The 22,913-nt window shown below is 39.1% G+C and overlaps 1 protein-coding gene across 10 annotated transcripts in view; it reads left to right on the top strand.

Annotated features, from left to right (window-relative positions):
* Window positions 1-22,913, top strand: part of Ogdh (oxoglutarate dehydrogenase Nc73EF) — a 100,861-nt gene that overhangs the window by 36,306 nt on the left and 41,642 nt on the right. For 7 of the 10 annotated variants that reach the window (XM_070091858.1, XM_053795279.2, XM_053795260.2 and 4 more), the window contains 2 exons: window positions 13,276-13,398; window positions 14,897-15,029. In XM_070091858.1, the coding sequence (XP_069947959.1) occupies window positions 13,276-13,398; window positions 14,897-15,029 (256 nt within the window). Of the gene's footprint in view, window positions 1-3,199; window positions 3,303-13,275; window positions 13,399-14,896; window positions 15,030-22,913 lie in introns of all 10 variants that reach the window. The other 3 variants (XM_053795295.2, XM_053795287.2, XM_053795333.2) reach the window with 1 other exon arrangement.

The raw sequence follows: 22,913 nt of genomic DNA, 5'->3' as shown, positions 1-22,913 counted from the left end.
TGTATGTGGCACTGACTAAGTTAGGCTGAAAGTGCATAATGTTTCCTATTTTGGTTTAATATTACTGTGCACTAGTCTCATCACAGTACTGTAATCTCAGTGGTGTCATTCGTTCACATTGCAAGTCGCTCAGATGTCGCACTAATTACTCGGTACACCTGTCAGCACTGTGTGTTGCACTAGTAGCATTGTCATATGACTTGCTTTATTATGTGGTTTATTGCACAGTTCTTCCTGCATGATATGTCATGCATCACAGCAGCACTTCACAGTATTGTATCCATACACAGTTTGCATGACTACATAATTGCACCGCACTCAGGTACTTCCTATTGTAGGATACCAAACTGACATGAGTCCTGCACATGTCCAGGTACATGACCTTTCACATCCATGTACCATTCAGTATTTGGGTTTACTAGTGACAGCTGCTCACATTACTCATGCCTTATAAGTGCTTTCCTTCCCCAAATGTGTATCAGTTTTTTCTCTTGCTCTTTCTTTTTGATCAGTCACCAACATACAGACCAGGTGTAGATTCTCACTTGTGAGTACAGATGAATCTTTTAAGTTGAAATATGCATAGAGCAAAATCCCATCCTCAAATTACACAATTTTTCTTGATCATCACAGTTTGTCAATTTCTCAACAGTCTGAGTCACCTACAAGATTTAAATACTTTTATTTAGGTTAGGTAATTAAACTGTACATTGTTGGTAACTGCCACTATGCAAATTGCACAAGAGGGAGGATAACTTCTGGGAGCAGGATGTACTGGACATGCCAATCACTCAAATAGCCAGAGAAACTAGTTGTGTATTGTGTGAGGACTGGTTGTGAGCAGTAGGTTAGCTCAAACTTTCCATAACCTCCTGGTGTCTTATATTTTGTGCCCAGTGATAATATTGACTGATGCTGAATATCCTCTTCATTAACAGACATCAATAAGTGTGGGTACCATAATTTTTCTGTGCAAAAGCTGATGTGGTGCTAAGGGTTAAAATGAAATTTGGGAACCCTGTTCAACATTGATGTTAATTTGCTAATTGCATCTTGTCCCACATAACTAAAACGCATCTGTACGGTACTTAATGAAATTACTCTTTCACTGATGGTAAATAATAAAAACTAGGTTTAAACTAGCCTTAGATAGGTTAGGGATATGTAAATTTGAGGTAAGGTTAGACTGCAAAATTAGTTCTGGTGGAAATTTGAGAATGGCATACTGTTCCATGTTTATTCTCATGATTAATATTGAGAAAACTTGCCCCTTCATGATAAATATTGTCATGGCATGATACTACTGTGGCACATGTACAGTTACTGTGTAACTTGTACAGTATTAATCCCTATTAGAACACTGCACCATGTTTTAAGGTACAGTTGTCAACTTGATATATATTCTGTGTATAGTACTAAATAAAATATTTTGGGGTGAAATTGGAGTATATTGTAATGTGTTGAAATAGGCAAATGTGTTTCAATCAAATAATGGCTTTGTTTTCACTTCTAATTATGGCTCAGACTTGGGTTAGATGTAGTTAACCTTAGAATGAATCCGTGGTTTTAACTTTAGAAGTTCAGCTGCCTATAAATTTCAATCTGTTGAATGGTCTAGGGTTTCTTTAATTATACGTATTGGTGAAGGTACACGTCAGTGATTTATTAGATCTTAAGTTTTCTTCAACCGGATAAGTATTGAAGGAATTACATCTCATTGACCTAATAAATCTTTTTGCTTGCAGTGTAGTTGTTTTGTAGTACTATCACGTCCCTTGCTTCATGCAGTGTATGCGTTCCAGGCCTATGGCAGCTGTAGTTATCTCATTTGAGTCACCAGCATTAAATTCTTCATTATAGCAATCTTCATTGTGTTTTGTGAGCTGCACTGATTGCCTAAGAGTGTATTTATATCATGCATAGGTAATTACTGGTAGAAATGGCATTGCATCAAGCAAGGAATGTCTGTATGTCATATGCCTTCATTGTTATCAGATATATGTAAAAGAACTAGGCATTCAGAGTGAACTGATAATGGATAAGTAGCTTAAACTAGTAAAAAAATTAGTGCAGTAAATGTAGCCATCTTTTTTCTGTGGTATCTGAACTGTATCTCATACCTGTACGTACTAGATTTCAGATCCTGAGTTGAGTTCCTACTGTGATCTACATGTATGATAAACTATTTAGTCAAATTTATAAGGTACCACCATAGTTTATTAAACATAAATCTATACATTTTTCCAGATTTTTGGAATTTGAAATAGAGGAAGTTGTAGAAATATTTTGTTGAAAGAAGAAGAAATAATACTGAAATAATAATAATGGTAAAATTGAAATATTTCTCCTTCTTAGTTATTTTATTATTCTGAAGCTTGCTATAACCTTCAGGCTTGTAGCAAAACTAGTTTTTTTTTTTTTTTGGCCAAGGATGTGCATCAAAAATTATTTATAATATTACATATAGGTAAGTTTTTCATTATTTTTATGGAATATAAATATTAACCCTTGTACTGTGATACTAGTTGTAAGCATAATTTTTTCTCTTAAAATTTCTTTGCTTGTTTAAAATTTACTCAATTAACATGCTTGCTTAATATGTTTTTAAAATGAGAATGTTGCTTAGATACATTGTTCAGTAGCAGGTATTCTTCTGGTATCGTAACATTAGTGGCTTAATTGTCTATTTCTCTAAGTATTAGGTCAATTTTTGTTATCCATTATGTTAATGTCCAGTCGCAGGTATATTAGTTAGGTGGTGCTGTTTTGTCAGAATCTGTTGGCGGATTGCACGACAAAGAAAAAATCACTATTTATAAAATGATCCTGTCCTGAATATTTCCTACTCTTTACACCTCCAATTGATGTAATGTCACATATATTTTGAGCGACAAAATGTGTAAGGCATTCTTCCACAAGCATTGATGATGAAATGTTTGGGATCGTATTCCTTGGTTAGTAATTGCTCTCCACACTGTGTGACATAAGAAACCATTACATCATATTGTGAGTAAAGTGGAGCATTGTAAACTTAACTTACTTGATTGCTAACTTAAAGTTAGTAATAATATATGGGGGCTTTTTAAACTTAACCAAGTTGGTTGCTAACTTTAAGTTAGTATGTTGCCTCATCCAGACATGTCGTGATATCTTGTCAAATGTGCATGCTGAGGGGATGACTGGCTGATCTCCTCAACAGATTCGCGGTCACAGCATTGCTAAAATAGACCCTCTTGGTATCAGCACTGTGGATTCCAGCGAGAGCAGGGAACTTGTCGTCCGTAATTATATGAATCGTTTCAGTAAGTCTGATCATTAAATTGTGGAATGCTGAGCCCAGCTTGACTTTTGCTAGGCCATGTTATTCTTGGAAGTGATTCAGTGGGGTTAATGCTTGGATTGTAGAATGCAATATGTTCACCAGTAATTATTTTACCGCTTTGTTTTATTGTTCTGCTAAAAAAAAAAAATATTTTTTCTTGTATCTTGAAACCAGTTTGTTTCAACCTAGTGAGAAGTTCTTGCATTCTTGAAGTATATGAGCAACTGTCTAATAGTAGCTCTGCTGAGTCTCGTTCTTGAATATTGTAAACACTGGCATAGTTACAATGGCTTGTCAATAGATGTATATAAGTTATTAAAAGAGCTTCTACATTTACATTTAAAATCTAACATGTAGTACAAATTATTTACTACATTACACCTAATATAATTAACCTTACATTTTTCCTGTATCATCTAGTCAGTATTAACTTTAGTGACTGATAATTATGAATGAACGTTGTTAATTATAACTGTGCAACTTTGTTTGCAGTATGCTGAATGTTTTAAAATTAAATTATGTTTTATTTCAATGTAATTAATTTTGGTTTTGAACATTCATGTGCTTGGCAAAATTAACAATGCAAAAACTGCTTTTTGGATTCGCTAGATTTCTGTACTATAAGCTTCTTGGTGTCTCACTCCTTCAATTACTGCCCAGTGTAATATACAGTACTAAGATTTGTGAATTCATAGCAGAACTCATGACTACATTCAAAACAAAAGTAAACTCTTGATATAATGGACCTTGATGTAACAGACTAGTAAAGTAATGGGGTAAATTATACTTTTAACTCCATTTTTTCTAGTTATTGCAATATAGCTGTACATTGTGTACAGTAATATATTCAGTACACAGTAGAGTACTTAGGTGCTTTTTTTTTGTTTTCAGCATTCTGATTTAATGAGTACTCGGATAATAACTCCTATTGATCCATTTTATTTTGGGTTTACTGTATAATGATTTTTATTTGAGAAGCTGTACTGTCATCTAGCAAAATCAAAACATTGGAAAAAGTAGTATACAGTGGTCGCTTGAGTTACGAGATTAATCCATCCCAGAAGATGTATTGTACCTCCAAACTGTGTAACTCAAACCCCAAAATACGTGGTTTCACGGTAATTCATTCTAAGACCTCGGAAGTACAACTTTTATTGTACCTCGGATGTGCATGCTCGCAGATATAACTTGCAGGCATTCTATCTCCCTTCATCTGCTTCTCTCTTAGCCATAATAAGTCTTTCCATCTCTATAATTTCTCTGCCTGTTTTCACTTGGATTTGTCAGCCACTTTCATATTATTTATTTCTCTTTGCTTGATAATAGCAGAGATGGTTGATTGTGGAAAGCCATACTCATGCACCACTGCACTAATTTCTTGCTTGATCTTGGGAGAAATGGCCTGTTTACTGCATACTTTAGGGTGCATGGTGACTTGGTAACACAAAAGATGTGTAATTATAATAAATGTAGTTATGAAGGATAAATAAATTCCTGAGTTATTGTGGGAAACAGCCACGATAGCTTCAGACTGAAGAGTAGATATGTAAACTCTAATACAAACTCTGCTACTGGTTGAGATGGGGACATTGAACCCTGTTACTGATTGGCTGTTAAGCCACCTTCCCTCACAGACCCGCCCCCATTCCTATTGGCTTAGATGCTCTCCAAGAGGCAAGCTACTGCATTGCTGGTTGCCTTAGGCCCACCCCACACATGTCGGCCATAATCATACAGTAGTAGTAATTGTAATGTTAATTTTTATTTCTACAGTACATGATGCAACTATTGCACACCTAGCTAACATCATGGGCTTGCTACTGTATATAGAAAGCCCTTGGTTATGCAGAACATTTTGGGCAACTTAGGTTATTTTTTTCTCCAGGGTGCGGCCCACACCAGTCATACCATCCTACGCACATCGTACCTCCACTTTTTAATCGCAATTTGAAACAAAATTCCTCTGAAGGTGCATCATAACCTCAGCACATCATAATTCAAGGGGCCACTGTATTTTCTGCTTATGTTAAGAAAAGATGTTTTAGCATAGCATCGTTGAACCCCAAATTTGTGAACTTCTTAATTTGTGGATTTTGGTTATCCCGGTTTTTAACTTAAGGCTTTCTACAAATAGTTGTCATCATTATGTGTGGCTTTTGGTGAGGCCCATTGTCTTGCAGCTTGGTTCTTGACCCCTAAATTGAAAACTGACTATTGAGTTTTGTTTAAAATGTGCTTAATAGCTTTCTCATGCCCCAATTTTATTTTATTTTTACTCCTTCTTATGAATTCCAGTATTAGCAGAGTATAGCACTATTTAACAATATTTAAGTAAGTTCTCTTGAAACACAAAATGAGCCCAAATATGTATAATTTTGTGTCATTCACTGATTGTAGATTTGTGCATCACCGAGGAACCTAACTCTCACGAATTTGGGGATTGGCTGCATAATAATACATTTTTAATCCAATATGTACTGTATGAAATTACTTGCCATACTTATATTTTAAGAGAACTGCAGTTAATAAGTGTCCAAAAAAAAAAAATGTTAATTTAATCACTCAAATGGCAGAAAACGAATGAGCAGGAGAGACGAGCCGGTGCATAATAATACAGTTTTAATCCAATATGTACTGTATGAAATTACTTGCCATACTTATATTTTAAGAGAATTGCAGTTAATAAGTGTCCAAAAAAAAATGTTAATTTAATCACTCAAATGGCAGAAAACGAATGAGCAGGAGAGACGAGCCGGTGTTTTTAAGAAAGTTAACCATAGACTAGTTTAAAATTAACATGACAGTCAAACCCTGAAGCAGAATTCATGCTTATATTTTATGGGCTTCAGTTATTGACCTATACCATGACCAGTCCTTTTTTTTTTTTATTAGCTGTAATAGATTTAAAATGGAGGGCAAGTGTTATGTAGGAAAGGCTTTGGGATGTGATTAATGAACTGAGGGAAGGTTGCTTTAGTGGCTGGAATGTCTACAGTGTTTATTTTGGGCTCGGTTTTTCAACTGGAATTTGTTCATTTTTGTGTAAAATTGGCAAAAATTACTAGCTTCTGGGTTAATAGAATGGAGGATATACTAGTGAAAGGCCAAGAATTGGGTCAGTTTGAGGACTGGAATTTCTGTGATCTTGTCATTATTTTAGAAATTGTAACACTGTGAGGACTCTAATTTTGGGGTTGTGACAGTGAAAGGATTGAAAAAAAATCAAGACTTGAGTGTGTGAAGGGATGAATTATGTTTTTGTATGCACAGAAAATAAGACATACGAATGAATGCCACAGGGACACTAGAAATAGTATTTCATCACTGTAAAAGAGATGAATAAGTAGTGGCAGTTCAAAAAAAAAGTGATTAGGCTCAGACTCCTCAATCAGTCAAAAGTTAAGAGGGACCAAGAGCTGTTGGCTCATCCCCTATCCTTAGACAAGACCTCGTTGCAAATTCAAATAGATGCATTAAACCCTCTTACAACGCTATTTCACGTAGTCTGATTTTGTTGCAGTGTCTAATAAAAAATTGTTTAAAAGAAACTGAAGAACATACAGGAGGGCGTCAGTTATTCAGCACCCTCTTGTCAGTGTTCCATGTTTTTGTTGACTTTCAATTAGGCCATTGTTCATTGTTTGCTTTTCTGTCATTTTTGCAAAAATGAGTTAGGGAAGGGCAGCTGGTGCCATATTTTACGGTAAGTATTGTAAATATTGAGCACTTAATGCATGAAAGTATAAACACGTTATCAGGCATTTTAGACACATTCAATAATGAAAAAATGCTCTTTTCCACCTTCCGGCAATTTTCGCTTGTTGCACGGGGTTGGGAATATAAGAGTCTTACAAATGGGGCTCTACTGTATGGGAAAATAGGGTTACATTCATTGGATCCCCTAAAAATGGCAAACAACTTTCAAATATTTTTTTTACCTTAAATTGTGCTTGCTGGTGTATGTTGATTCTGAAAGTAATGCTGTGGCCCTACTGGGCTGAGATGGACAGTTAAGGCTTTGGCACTGAGGTTGATGGTTGTACTGGAGTAGTGAGAAATTCTGTAACGTCTGTCTGGTCTCTTTACCCTGCAGTATTTTATACGGCTGATGGTAAGGCATCATCAACTGCTGTAAACCCTATTTCAGAGCAGTGCTTGGTGTGCAGACCAGGCAGCAGGAGCTAACTGTAAAAATTACACCTTCACATTTGGTTGCACAGATTGCAAGATGGGAATTATCAAGATGAGAGAACCCTCAATGCAAAGTTCTTTCTGGCCAGGCACATCTTGACTGCAAGAATAAACTAATGCTCAAGTCATTCAGTAGAAAAGGGTCTTGGTCATCCATGTTGCACAGACAAACGGGTTTTGGCTTGATCTTTTAGAACACATGGGTTCTTTGAGCAATAAATTAGCATAGGCTTAACTCAAAATCTGTTGAAGTTTCACTGGGTTTCACTGGGTTTACTGTATACTATATTGATAATTATAGCTACTCATTCAGTGTTATAAAAATGATTGAAGACCATTATAATATTGAAGCATATATGTGAACAGTATTTAGATAAAGGTAGGAAGTTTTTATTGCATTTATGGATTTAGAAAAGGCATATGATAGAGTGGATAGAGGAGCAATGTGGCAGATGTTGCAAGTTTATGGAATAGGTGGTAAGTTACTAAATGCTGTAAAGAGCTTTTATGAGGATAGTGAGGCTCAGGTTAGGGTGTGTAGAAGAGAGGGAGAATACTTCCCGGTAAAAGTAGGTCTTAGACAGGGATGTGTAATGTCACCATGGTTGTTTAATATATTTATAGATGGGGTTGTAAAAGAAGTAAATGCTAGGGTGTTCGGGAGAGGGGTGGGATTAAATTATGGGGAATCAAATTCAAAATGGGAATTGACACAGTTACTTTTTCCTGATGATACTGTGCTTATGGGAGATTCTAAAGAAAAATTGCAAAGGTTAGTGGATGAGTTTGAGAATGTGTGTAAAGGTAGAAAGTTGAAAGTGAACATAGAAAAGAGTAAGGTGATGAGGGTATCAAATGATTTAGATAAAGAAAAATTGGATATCAAATTGGGGAGGAGGAGTATGGAAGAAGTGAATGTTTTCAGATACTTGGGAGTTGACGTGTCGGTGGATGGATTTATGAAGGATGAGGTTAATCATAGAATTGATGAGGGAAAAAAGGTGAGTGGTGCGTTGAGGTATATGTGGAGTCAAAAAACGTTATCTATGGAGGCAAAGAAGGGAATGTATGAAAGTATAGTAGTACCAACACTCTTATATGGATGTGAAGCTTGGGTGGTAAATGCAGCAGCGAGGAGATGGTTGGAGGCAGTGGAGATGTCCTGTCTAAGGGCAATGTGTGGTGTAAATATTATGCAGAAAATTTGGAGTGTGGAAATTAGGAGAAGGTGTGGAGTTAATAAAAGCATTAGTCAGAGGGCAGAAGAGGGGTTGTTGAGGTGGTTTGGTCATTTAGAGAGAATGGATCAAAGTAGAATGACATGGAACGCATATAAATCTATAGGGGAAGGAAAGAGGGGTAGGGGTCGTCCTCGAAAGGGTTGGAAAGAGGGGGTAAAGGAGGTTTTGTGGGCGAGGGGCTTGGACTTCCAGCAAGTGTGCATGAGCGTGTTAGATAGGAGTGAATGGAGACGAATGATACTTGGGACCTGACGATCTGTTGGAGTGTGAGCAGGGTAATATTTAGTGAAGGGGTTCAGGGAAACCGGTTATTTTCATATAGTCGGACTTGAGTCCTGGAAATGGGAAGTACAATGCCTGCACTTTAAAGGAGGGGTTTGGGATATTGGCAGTTTGGAGGGGTATGTTGTGTATCTTTATACGTATATGCTTCTAAACTGTTGTATTCTGAGCACCTCTGCAAAAGCAGTGATAATGTGTGAGTGTGGTGAAAGTGTTGAATGATGATGAAAGTATTTTCTTTTGGGGGATTTTCTTTCTTTTTTGGGTCACCCTGCCTCGGTGGGAGACGGCCGACTTGTTGAAAAAAAAAAAAAAAATGTACATACAGTATACAGAATATTTTCTGTAGTTAGAGTATAGTGGATTTTGTATAATCTCGTAAAGAATATAATTATAGAAAATTACGTATAATATAGTACGTGTCCTACATTTTTATTGCCACATCAGTGGTTCCCTGCCAAGGTAGGGTGATCCAGTGAAGGAAACATTGATGTTTGCTCATAAATAAGCTGTCTTGCAAAAAGTGCCCTGATATCATGATTCAAATCACCATCCAAGCTGCAATAGCCCCACCCATCCTCCAGAGTGCAGGCTCAGTACATCCCACCTTCGGAACTCAGATCTGGCTAATTAGTTTCTCAAATCCCTTTGTGTCGTACCTCACCACTCCTTCCCTCCACCCAAAATTTATACGCTCTCTTGATCAAGCTATTCTGCTTCATCTTTTCTAAATGACCAAACAACCTCAAAAATTTCTTGACTGATTTCTATTTCTCATATCATTCTCTGCATTAGCCACACTACACAAACATGACCTCTAATACACAACCCGCAGATAGGAGAATGAAACAAATGACAATGTTTTGGTCCGACTTCATTTACACCCTTATGCAGTGTTTTACCATTATACTATTGGTGCCTTTGCCATTTTGCTTTCATTGATGAACTGTCACACACCTCAACAGACTCTTTAAATATAGCTATAAAGATAATGATACAGTACTGTAGTTAAGTGACTTAGGTGACTTATTATAATGTCTAGCTGACCAGACTTCCCTGGTTGTCTTAATAGATGGGATCTTGTTCAAACTTTCAACAGCATGTCAAATTGCACTCACTGTGATCTAACATGCTTTATATATGCTTGCCAGATGCTCAAGCCTCTTCCTCATAGCCTCTTTCAAACTTGGGAATGTCCTACACACATTCCATTTACTGCAGATTTATATACCCTCTTGGTCAACCTATATTGCTTCATCTTTTTTTTAACACAATTAAACCCTCTTAACAAGCACTTAATGTTTCCTGGAAAAAATTCTACGACATAACTGTAACATAAATGGGTAATCACACTCTCACTATATAGTGTACATTTTATGTATATATACATATGTAAGTATGCACACAAGCGCGCGTGCGTGCGCACACACACACACACACACACACACACACACACACACACACACACACACACACACACACACACACACACACACACACACACACACACACACACACACACACACAATTGGAAGTTGAAGACACAAATGAGTCAGAGAGATAGTAGGAAGTATTTCTTCAGTCATAGAGTTGTAAGGCAGTGGAATAGCCTAGAAAATGACGTAGTGGAGGCAGGAACCATACACAGTTTTAAGACGAGGTTTGATAAAGCTCATGGAGCGGGGAGAGAGAGGGCCTAGTAGCAACCGGTGAAGAGGCGGGGCCAGGAGCTAGGACTCGACCCCTGCAACCACAAATAGGTGAGTACAAATAGGTGAGTACACACACATACATACATACACACACATACATACACATACACATACACACACATACATACACACACATACACACACATACACATACATACACACACACATACACACATACATACACACACATACACACACATACATACATACACATACATACACATACACACACATACACACACACACACACACACACACACACACACACACACACACACACACACACACACACACACACACACACACACACACACACACACACACACATATGTATACATATACATATTGTATATATAAAATAATACTGTGATTAGGAAATATTCCAAGGTGCTGATCTATGGCCACTGACAAAAGTAGTGAGGTAAAGAATTTGTCCCATAATAACCACAACTGTAGTTGATGTGCCTATTAGTTACTAATCATTGGAAACTACAGTAGATTCATTAGTAAAAGGCAAAATGGAGAATAGATTCACTTTGTGCAAACACATTTTAATTTTAAATGTTATTTATTTGCTCATTGATTTGAATTTCAAAATTAATCAATACAGTTTTATTATTGATGATTTGCATTTTGTTTTTTGTATGCTGTAGAATGGAGACTGATGTATTGTAATTATGCAGATAATTGTATTTTTTTGTTTTCTGATTATTTTTGAGATCTGCAAATTATATATATATTTTTTTTTTCAAAAACTTTTAATTTGTCTTTTTTTATTTGTAATTTAAACACACTTCTTTAATATAACATTCATCCTTTTGCTTTTTTCTTCTTCCTGTCTGCCAGTCAAGTTTGCTTCTGGTATCCTTGGATAAACATATATGTAACACAACTCAAGTAGTTCTTGGTTTTTAAACTGATGCAATTACTACGAACTTTCATGGAAAATATGGAGGAAGAAATTAATGTGAAAGATAATTGCAGTTGAGCATGAATTATTTAAAAGTTAGCTGTGGTTTTAACATTATCAAACCTGTAACATTAATATTCTAGTTGTTGTATTAATTAAGAGAACCACTTGTGTTGTAATACTTGTGTATAGTAATTTACTGTATAGTGCTGTAGTTATGTAAGCATTTATGAAAAATAATAATGCTGAATACAAGTAATTTGATTTTGGTTATGTTTAATGTGTGAGTATTTCCTAGTTTTTAGCTTCAGTATCTAGAATTAATTTTTCTTGAGTTTTAGAATAAAATTTTCTTGAGTTTTGTGTGAAAGTTTTGGCTCAGATATTACTTGGTATTATTTCAAAATAATTGTTATTGTGAAATTATTGCATTTGAAGTAATTTGTCTCCTGTCTGTTCAAAGTAAAGTATTAAAAATAATTTGTTTCCAAAGAATTCTAAATGAAGAGCCTATTTTCAAGATCCTGTATAGGCAAAATAAATCTGGGAGCTGCTAATAACTCGTGAAAATTTCATCTAGTAGTATATAGTTACGTAACATAATTAAAGCACTATTGTTTAATGGGAATTAATGAGTAATGTGAACTGCCAAATATTATTTAACAGTGTTATTTTGTATATAATGTGCACATAATATAGGATGTAGGATGACATGGGGGAGGGAACTGTAGAGAAAAAGTGAGCCAGTGAGATAACTTTAAGTATAGGAGTGTGTATATACACCTAGGAGTGTATGTGTATATACACTTGGGAGTGTGTGTGTGTGTGTGTGTGTGTGTGTGTGTGTACTCACCTAACTCACCTAATTGTGGTTGCAGGGGTCGAGACTCAGCTCCTGGCTGTGTGTGTGTGTGTGTGTGTGTGTGTGTGTGTGTGTGTGTGTGTACACCTGGGAGTGTGGGAGTGTGTGTATATACACCTAGGAATGTGTATATGTATTACTGTTTCTATTAATAAGGTTTGCATTAGTTTCACTTTGATCAGGTAATGGATTTGTGAGTTTGATAGAGTGGGAGCGGCTTACAGTGTTGAGCCTGGATAGACACACTGGGCTGCAGTTTAGAGGACTGAACCTTCGCTCTTTGTGCTAAATAACCCATACAGGTTTAACACTTCATGAAATAGTGTATAGTGGAGACTTTAGGTACAGTGACAGTTTTGATAGTGGGAAAGACTAGTGTTTATATAGTACATGAGGTTTAATATTAATGATTTTTCAATAATATAAATACATACAGAAAATTTTTTTTTGGTATAGAATATATGCTGTACAGGTATAGTATACACAGTACTGTACTTCATAAATGTGTACATTATTTACCAAAAAACACAGTAGTGTATATTTTTCAATGTTTGGGTAGACAGGAGATAAAGCATAATTCAACTTTCAGTTGACTATTAATTGGATTATAATGTTACAATTAGTGTACTATACTGTATTTTATATAAGTGTTCAACACCTTTTAAAGTATATTTTTTAGCAATTTATTCATAAATAGTACAAATTTGCATAAAAAATTTCATTTGATAGCAAAATTTGTTATATTCCCATAACAGATGAATCTGATATGGAGCGTTCATTTAAGCTGCCCATGTCGACTTTTGTTGGCTTGAACGAGAAGACCCTTCCATTGAAGGAGATTATCAAAAGACTAGAGGATGCATATTGTCGCTCTATAGGTAAGTAAGAAATGAAGTTAATTATTACTGCTTAGTTTTATCACAAGCTTGCTGTCTGCCTTACAGGATAATAGTCTGGTAGTCAGAATTATACCGTCTTAACATCAGGCTGGTTTTCTGGTTCAATTAACAAATTGAAATTTTCTGAAATCTGGGTACCATGCTGTATAACATATTCACAGTTAATATTTTTAGGGGCATTCTTTTTATTTTTTAAAACTGAATTACAACACTTAAATCCTCTACATTCACTGAGGATTATTACCCAGTCAGATTTAAGACCGGGAAATATGATGTCTTTCATCTTGTACTTCTAAAGAAGTCTTGCAAGCACCTGTACCCATATTTTTTTATTTTCTATTTTTCTCTTGCTTTTTCCATCATTACCTAGTCTGGTGTTTGGTAGGTTGATGGGTATCATATTGGCATCTGATTATTTTGGGGAAATGGGTATTTGCACTTGCTATAATTAAGGTAATTAGTACAGTACCTAATATATTTGCGTATACTGTATGTTCTTTCGTCTCTTTTCTCTCGTCACTTTTTTCATCTTTTCTCTCGTCTCTCCTCTCTCATCTCTCCTCTCTCATCTCTTTCATTTCACGCCTCTCCCTTGTCTCTCCCCTCTCCCTAGTTTCTCCCCCATCTCTCCTCCTCTCTCTCATCTCTTCCCCATCTCTCCTTCTCTCTCTATCTCTCCCCCCCCTCTCTCTCTCTCTCTCTCTCGTCTCTCCCCTCACTCTCGTCTCTTCCCCCTCTGACACTTTCACTCAACCTGAATCAGCAACTGGCTTTTTCCAGGTCATATAAATACCTAAACAGAGACTTTCATAGATGAGCTGCCTTTTTTAAAACTACTATGCTTTCAGGTATGTACTAACTTTCCCCACAAAACCTGATCTTGGAAGCAAGCTTTTCAGTTGTGATTTATTGATAATGCAAATTGTGGTAGAACAATATGTGGAAATCTACTATATTACATTATATTTATCTTCTCTCTACACATGCATATTTAGATCTCTCCTTCAACTGTAGTTAATATATTAATAGCTGTGACTGTATCAGGTGCAGAAGAGTGGAATGAGTTAGGTATTGACAGAGTGGAAGAGAAATTTATTCGGTTTCCAAAAATAGATGCAACAAAGGAGTTACAGGTCCGTGTCACTGTCAAGTATTATTAACTTGATGAATAAACTGCATTTCTGGAACTGAATTTTTTCCCTTTTACCACAGAAATCTCGTTTATGCCATGACCATGTAGCTTGTATTATCTTTTTTTTTTTACTGACATGAAATAACAGCTACCATCAAAAGATATACAGCTGAATTAATGATGCTGTAGGCATGTATTTTTTTTTTATCTCCGTACGTTGGATGGTGGTCAGTGAGGTAAAAAAAAATCTTCATTCGTAGGTCTTTTATGTGAAGAGACATTTGAAAAAAAAATTCTTCAGTAGCTGCTTTCTTATAATTTTCTTTTACTCTTTTTTTGTAACAGGTGTTGAATTCATGTTCATCAACTCATTAGAACAGTGCAACTGGATTCGTCAGAAGTTTGAAACGCCAGGAATCATGGCCATGAATCAACAAGATAAGAGACTTTTGCTAGCAAGATTAACCAGATCTCATGGGTGAGACTTAATTACAAATCAGTTAGTAAAGAGATTTTAAATATTTTGTGAATGTCAGTTCTTCACAATTTTTGCAACCTTTGTGACTGCATAAGACCTCAATTGTTTTAAAGATTATAATAGGTTCTTTTACTGTGGATAATAATATATTGTAAGTCTGTATTGTTCCAATCATGGTATTGTGCAGGACTGTTAACCCTTTGACTGTTGCAACCCCAAATCCTGAAGTGTCTCCTGGTGTCGAAAAATTTTTGGAAAAAAAAAAAAAAAAAAAAAATTTCTTATGAAATGATAGAGAATCTTTCCCGATGGTAATGACACCAAAAATACAAAATTTGATTGAAAACTTGCGGAATCACGAAGTTAGCGATCTCGGCGATGTAGATGTATACGCATCGGCAATTTTTGCCGACTTTGAGCCCTGTATTTCTGTTTTCCATTCTATCAAATGAGACCAAGAAAACGAGAATACAACCATAAATACTATAGGAAAATACACTTCAAAGTCGGCGTTTTAATCCAAAAACAGTTTTTTTTTCTCTCATTGTCCACTGCGTGCTGCAGGATTTTTTTATACAGTGCACACTGACCACACAGACCCATTCTCTCACATGCGGGCCTACCAGCTTTCTCCTGCTTGATTTGAAGCCGCTAGAATTATTGAGTATATATACGTCCGAAACACTGGCTCATAAGACGTATATATGCAGCCGAAACAGTCAAAGGGTTACTATATGAAGGGTATTTTATGATTTTTTGCTTGCAATAGTGGATAGAACTTGCAGAATTTATATATGGTACGAAAATGATAGCGTAAGGTGCTGATGTCTGGTGTGAAATAGGGAGGAAGGAGGTTGTGAAGAATGGGGAAGAGTTTCGAGTGTATCACTACTCTCAGAGCCCAGCCATAGGCCATGCGATGTATTTGAAATTCATTCACCTGGTCTCAGACCGGGCCACAGTGCATTGACCCTCGAAACCCTCTCCAAGTATACTCCAGGTATATCTATGAATGTTTCTGATCAGCATAGAGATATGAACAAGAATATTGGATAAAACTCAAATTACCACACATTGGAGAGAGAACTTTAGAAAACATGTCAGTCCATTCTGACCTAGTATGAAGTCATGAATGAGTGAGGGAATAGGGAGAGAACCATCAACTAGATCTGGTTATCTACACAAATAACCCACACATAAGAAACTGAAACTTATGACAACGTTTTGGTCTGACATGGGCCATTACCTAGTGACTAGTTAATGGTCTAAGTTTTACTGAAATGTCATTGTAAGTTTGTCTCCTGTGTGCGGGTTATTTGTGTATTATTCCAGTCACGTCTTTTTATTTTTTCTGATTGTCTGTCTGCTTTTTTTCCTCAGTTTTTTTTTCCCAACAAGTCGGCCGTCTCCCACCGAGGCAGGGTGACCCAAAAAGAAAGAAAATTCCCAAAAGGAAAATACTTTCATCATCATTCAACACTTTCACCTCACTCACACATAATCACTGTTTTTGCAGAGGTGCCCAGAATACAACAGCTTAGAAGCATATACATATAAAGATACACAACATATCCCTCCAAACTGCCAATATCCCAAACCCCTCCTTTAGAGTGCAGACATTGTACTTCCAATTTCCAGGACTCAAGTCTGGCTATATAAAAATAACCGGTTTCCCTGAATCCCTTCACTAAATATTACCCTGCTTACACTCCAACAGATCATCAGGTCCCAAATACCATTCGTCTCCATTCACTCCTATCAAACACGCTCACGCACGCTTGCTGGAAGTCCAAGCCCCTCGCCCACAAAACATCCTATACCCCTTCCTTCCAACCTTTTCGAGGACAACCCCTACCCCGCCTTCCTTCCCCTACAGATTTATACGCTCTCCATGTCATTCTACTTTGATCCACTCTCTAAATGACCAAACCACCTCAACAACCCCTCTTCACCCCTCTGACTAATACTTTTATTAACTCCACACCTTCTCCGAATTTTCTGCATAATATTTACACCACACATTGCCCTTAGACAGGACATCTTCACTACCTCCAACTTCCTCCTCACTACAGCATTTACAATAATAATAGTTCAAGATGGGCTGATACTCCATTTATTTATAAGTTCCTTCTCCAAAGTGTGGATTATATGTGAATGGTTCCAGCCATGGTATTGTAAATTTTATTCAACAATATTGGATATATAACAAGAGACAGATGAAATGTGAAGTACAAAAAGAGGCAGGGAAGGATGAGAAGAGTATACAAGTGTTAAAATTAAAGATAATGCAAATTGGTTTTTCTTTGGGGAAATGAAGTGCATAACTGAAATAATGAAGAACATATTTTTAGTGAATGTTATCAACTGATGACACAGGATATTATGCATGGAAATACCTATAATGGGAAAATTCCAAACAAGGAAAGATTCATAATGAAGAGACACGTACACCCACCATTTTAATTTGGGGAAGTTTGTTTCCCTTCTCTTATTCATGAATCCTCTTCAAGGGGGGCTTCTTGGCGTGGTGAAGAGGCTCTTGGTCTGAGGAATTAGCCCTGTCGGTCTTCTTCCTCAGACCGAACCTAATTACCCCCCATTCTCCCCTCCCCTATCCCATCCTCCCCATCCTCCCCTTTTTCCAGTCCTCCTCCCCACCCCTCCCTTTTGCCCTTCCTCTTTTTGGCCTTTGGGATTTCTCCCACAGGCTCGCTAGTTCCTAGGTAGGGGAAAGGACACCGGGGTCCATCCCATTCCATTGAGGTTCTTGGCGGTGGCGTAGTTTGCCGTGGAATCTGGATTGCCTGGGGATGTCCCGATCCCTCTCCGGTATCCCGGAGTAGCTTTGGATATCTTTCGGGCGACGGGTGTATCTCTGGAAGCCACCTTTCGGGTTCCGGGGGCGGTGGCCGAAGGAGGTATGCTTTGTAGCGGATATCCGGCCGCCCTCTCTTTTGTCCACCGAGGTAGCTCGGCAGATGTGAGGTTGCTATCCCGGATTGCTGGTTTACTGACATGAAGGGTAGGGTATGGCACGGGTTCCATGCTGCATCTGCGCTACTAGCGGTGTTGAGGTCCTCTTGGGCGCGGAGGGAGATTTCCGGCCCTTTCATTCCTCCTGGGAACTATTCCTCCCCGCTCCCCCCTTTTTTTATTCTTTTTTTTATTTTTATTTTATTTTCTTCTTTCTTTTTTTTTTTTTCTTAAAAACAAAAAGCAAAGGAGTAACCTAACCATGGCAGCCCTAGTCCATGAACCCACTACCCCCGGGCCCCTTCTTGATACCGCACCCCATTCTGACCCTGCCTTGTGTTTAGACCACTCTTCGGACACTCCTGATGCCCCTGTACCTCTTGCTGGTGCTGTTTCCTCACCCGCTTCAGGTACCGGGGCTTCGACTGACTCCTTCGATTTGTCTGAACTCCGCTCTCCTTTGACTATGCTTCCGGCTTCTCCCTCTACGGTACGGCAATTTTCGAATCGCCCGCCCATTTCATGCCGGACCAACTCCGGTCCTACTCCTAAATGCCAACGTCAATCTCCTGATGATGCTCCTTCGTTACCTTCCCATTCTACTCGGAAAAGACCGACACGTCAAGCACTCCCTCTCCACGCTCAGTTTCGGACCACACAATGGACTAAATTCTTTACTTTAAGACCGACTTCTTCTTCTGCCTACCTTTCTGACCATAGTATTGGCAAAGCGCTCCTGCGTCATGTTGGCAGAGATATTTCATTTCATGCTCTCAAGAGCGGTACGCGCATCGTCACTGTCCAGAATGCTACCCAAGCTCATGATCTTTCTCTCCTTTCGAATATCGATACTACTCCTATCACTATTGAAAAACATCTTTCTCTCAATTCTTGTAGTGGTACTGTCATTCTGCCCCATACCATAGTCCAACAGAATTTCCAGTCATGTGGCAATGACATTTTTGAACAGCTGGAACTCCAGGATCTCCCAATCCTCAAAGTAGACATTTATGTCCTTCCTGCCTGGGGGCGGAGATGTTACCCTTGCAATGTGGCTCGTTTAACTTTTGACAGCCGAGAACTCCCGTCCTCTGTATATGTCGCGGGACATCGGTTACAAGTTCGAAAGGTGATACCTACACCGCAACAATGTAGAAATTGCTGGTGTTTTGGTCACCCAGCGAAATATTGCAGATCTATGGCCGAATGCCCAGTCTGTGGTGCCGACGACCATTCTAATACATCTTGCAGTCAACCTCCATCTTGCCTTAATTGTAATGAAGCTCACCCTTCGTACTCCCGCCGTTGCCAGGTCTACTTAAATGAACGTGAAATCCGTTGCCTCAAAGAGGCAGAAGGTCTCCCTTATGCTATGGCAGTTACTCATCTCCGCCTCCAAGGGAGACTACCCCGTGTTTCTTATTCTTGTGTTTCCAAACATCCCCCCACTTCTGGGGTCCCATCTTCTGCAGCCTCCTCTGTTGTTACCCCTCCCATAGCCACTACGGCATCTAATCCTTTTGCTGTCCTTGGCTCTGACGTCCCGACTACAACTCAGTCTGTTCTCACATCTTCGCGTCCTTCCTCACAAGCTCCAGTATCGACAAGACCTCGTACAACACCTAATACCAATCGCCCCTCTACTCAGAAGTCCAAAAAATCCACATTGCTCAAATCTTCTTTGCCCCTTCCTTCCCTTCTTCCACCTCCACACTTTACCTTTCCAGTCTCTGTACCTAGTTCTTCCCCTCTCTCTGGCTCTATTACAAGTGTGGAGATTCACCCTCCTCCTCGTACTATGCCTTCCACCCCCGTCCCCTCCCAAGTTTCTCCCTCTTCTGCCACCTCCCAGGTTTCTGCCTCTTCTGTCCCCCCCTACACTTCATCTCCAGTCCCTTACACTCTTCCCTCCCCCTCTACTTTGGTACAGTCCATTACTGTCCCAATCTTTACTCACCCTCCTCCTTCTATCTCCAATATGGTCTCCCATACATCTTTGAATTCAGAAACACTTGAAGCCATTTCAGAATATATTGCAGAGACTAAACCTTCAATGGACACTGATTCACTTCCTGTTCCTTCTCTTCCCTCTCCTCCATCTTCACAACCCCATTCTTCGCAACGCTCCGTTCCTTCGCTACTTGAACGTCTTCCAATGCCACCACACGTTGACTTTTCTAACCCCTCTAGTCCGTAGGTGCCTTTACCTACAGATTCCTGATATTTTCTTCATCGCCAATCATGGCCTATTTACAGTGGAATATCCGCGGCCTCAGGGGTAATCGGGGTGAGCTTCAGATGTTGCTTTCCAGGTTTTCCCCTGTTGGTGCTTGCTTACAAGAACCAAAATTACACTCGGCTGTTTTCCAACCTATCTCAGGCTATAATTTCTTGTATTCTTTGGATCCTTTCTCAGATGGGACCTTTAAAAGTGCCCTTCTTCTACACAATGATATTCCGTACTGTCAACTATTTGTCCATACCTCGCTACATTACACTGCAGCCCGTATCCACTTGAATAAGTGGTTTACAATATGTTCTTTATATCTCTCTCCTTCTCGAGCATTTTCTATCCCAGACTTTGCCTTTCTTGTTTCATCCTTACCACCACCACTTCTGTTACTTGGTGATTTTAATGCCCACCATTTCCTCTGGGGGGGGTCTCATTGTGACTCACGTGGCATTCAGTTGGAGGCTTTTCTCGCCTCTCACCCCCTCCATGTTTTAAATACGGGTACTCCCACTCATTTTGATCCTCGTACTCATACTCTCTCTTGCATCGATCTATCAGTCTGCTCTTCCTCCACTGCACTAGACTTCACCTGGTCTGTTCTACCAGACTTACATGACAGCGATCATTTTCCGATCATTCTTACTTCTCCTTCCTATTCACCACCTTTCCGTAGCCCTCGCTGGCAATTTGATCGGGCAAATTGGGATCTTTACTCACACCTCACTGCTTTTAGTGAGGTTCCTTCTTCATCCTCCATTGATGAGCTCCTACACATCTTCTCGACATCAGTTTATACCGCAACTTCTCATTCTCTACCCCAAACCTCAGGCAGGCATTCTCAGAAGTGCGTGCCTTGGTGGTCTCCTGCTTGTGCTCGTGCAGTACGTTTGAAACGTGCTGCATGGGGCAGGTACCGGTACAATAGAACCGCTGAGAGACTTCTTGATTTTAAGCAGAAGCGTGCGATCGCTCGCCGTGTCATCCGTGAAGCTAAACGCACTTGTTGGCGAGACTATGTTTCCACCATCACCTCTGCTTCTTCTATGAGTGCAGTCTGGAAAAAAGTGAGGAAATTGAGTGGTAAATACTCTCCTGACCCGACTCCTGTTCTACGGGTCGCTGGTGTTGATGTAGCAAACCCTCTCGACGTTGCCATTGAACTTGGCACACATCTGGTCCGTATTTCCCGAGGGCTCCATCTATGCCCCTCGTTTCTTTCCTCAAAGTCTGCCAGAGAGTTAGTACCCTTGGACTTTTCTTCTCTCAGAGAAGAACAGTATAATGTGCCTTTTACACTTCAAGAACTGGAGGCAAAGCTCTCAGCTTGCCGATCATCGGCAGCTGGGCCTGACGACATTCATATTCGTATGTTACAACATTTACATCGGTCAGCCCTTGTAGTCCTCTTACACCTCTTCAGTCTTATTTGGGCACAAGGAGTTCTTCCCCAGCTGTGGAAATCTGCCATTGTTCTCCCTTTCCGCAAACTGGGTACTACAGGACATGATGCCTCCCACTATCGCCCCATCGCTCTTACTAGTGCAGTTTGCAAAGTGATGGAACGCCTTGTAAATCGACGTTTAATGTGGTATTTAGAGACTCACAACAGTCTCTCCGCTAGTCAATATGGCTTTCGTAAGGGTCGTTCTACCATAGACCCCTTACTACGCTTGGATACGTATGTTCGTAATGCCTTTGCGAATAATCACTCAGTTATTGCCATATTTTTTGACGTTGAGAAGGCATATGACACAACTTGGAGGTATAATATTTTGGCCCAAGCCCACTCCTTAGGCCTCCGAGGCAATCTACCATCCTTCCTCAAGAACTTTTTAACTGACAGACATTTCCGTGTTCGAGTCAATAATGTTCTTTCCCTGGACTTCGTCCAAGCTGAAGGTGTCCCTCAGGGATGTGTTCTAAGCACAACACTTTTTCTCCTTGCTATAAATGATTTGGCCTCTGTTCTTCCACCCAATATTTGGTCATCACTCTATGTTGATGACTTCGCTATTGCTTGTGCAGGCGCTGACTGTCACCTTATTGCAGTTTCTCTCCAGCATGCGGTCGACCGTGTTTCCACTTGGGCCACCACGCATGGGTTTAAATTTTCAAGTACCAAAACTCACCAAATTACTTTCACTAGACGCTCTGTTATCTCCGATCATCTTTTGTATCTCTATGGCTCCCGTATCCCCGAACGTGATACAGTCAGGTTTCTAGGCCTTCTCTTTGACCGTCGGTTATCCTGGAAACCTCACATTACCTCTCTGAAGGCAACTTGTCACAGCCGGCTAAACCTTCTTAAAACCCTTGCTCATCTTTCCTGGGGAGCTGATCGTCGAACTCTGCTTCGCCTACATTCAGCCCTCGTTTTATCGAAACTCGATTATGGTGACCAGATTTATTCCGCGGCCTCTCCTGCTACTCTCTCTAGCCTTAACTCTATCCATCACCAAGGCTTACGTTTGTGCCTTGGTGCTTTTCGCTCTTCCCCTGTTGAGAGCCTCTATACAGAAGCAAACGTTCCATCCTTGTCTGATCGCCGTGATGCCCATTGCCTTCGCTACTATGTACGCTCTCACGATCTACACAATCCTTCCATTTATAGAATATTCACCGATATTAGTAGACATTCTTTATTCGTTCGCCGCCCCTGTTTGCTCCGTCCCTTTTCT

Source organism: Cherax quadricarinatus, chromosome 37, assembly GCF_038502225.1.
Source record: "Cherax quadricarinatus isolate ZL_2023a chromosome 37, ASM3850222v1, whole genome shotgun sequence".
In the NCBI taxonomy this organism is placed as follows: domain Eukaryota; kingdom Metazoa; phylum Arthropoda; class Malacostraca; order Decapoda; family Parastacidae; genus Cherax; species Cherax quadricarinatus.
This window is presented reverse-complemented; position numbering and strand designations above follow the sequence as displayed.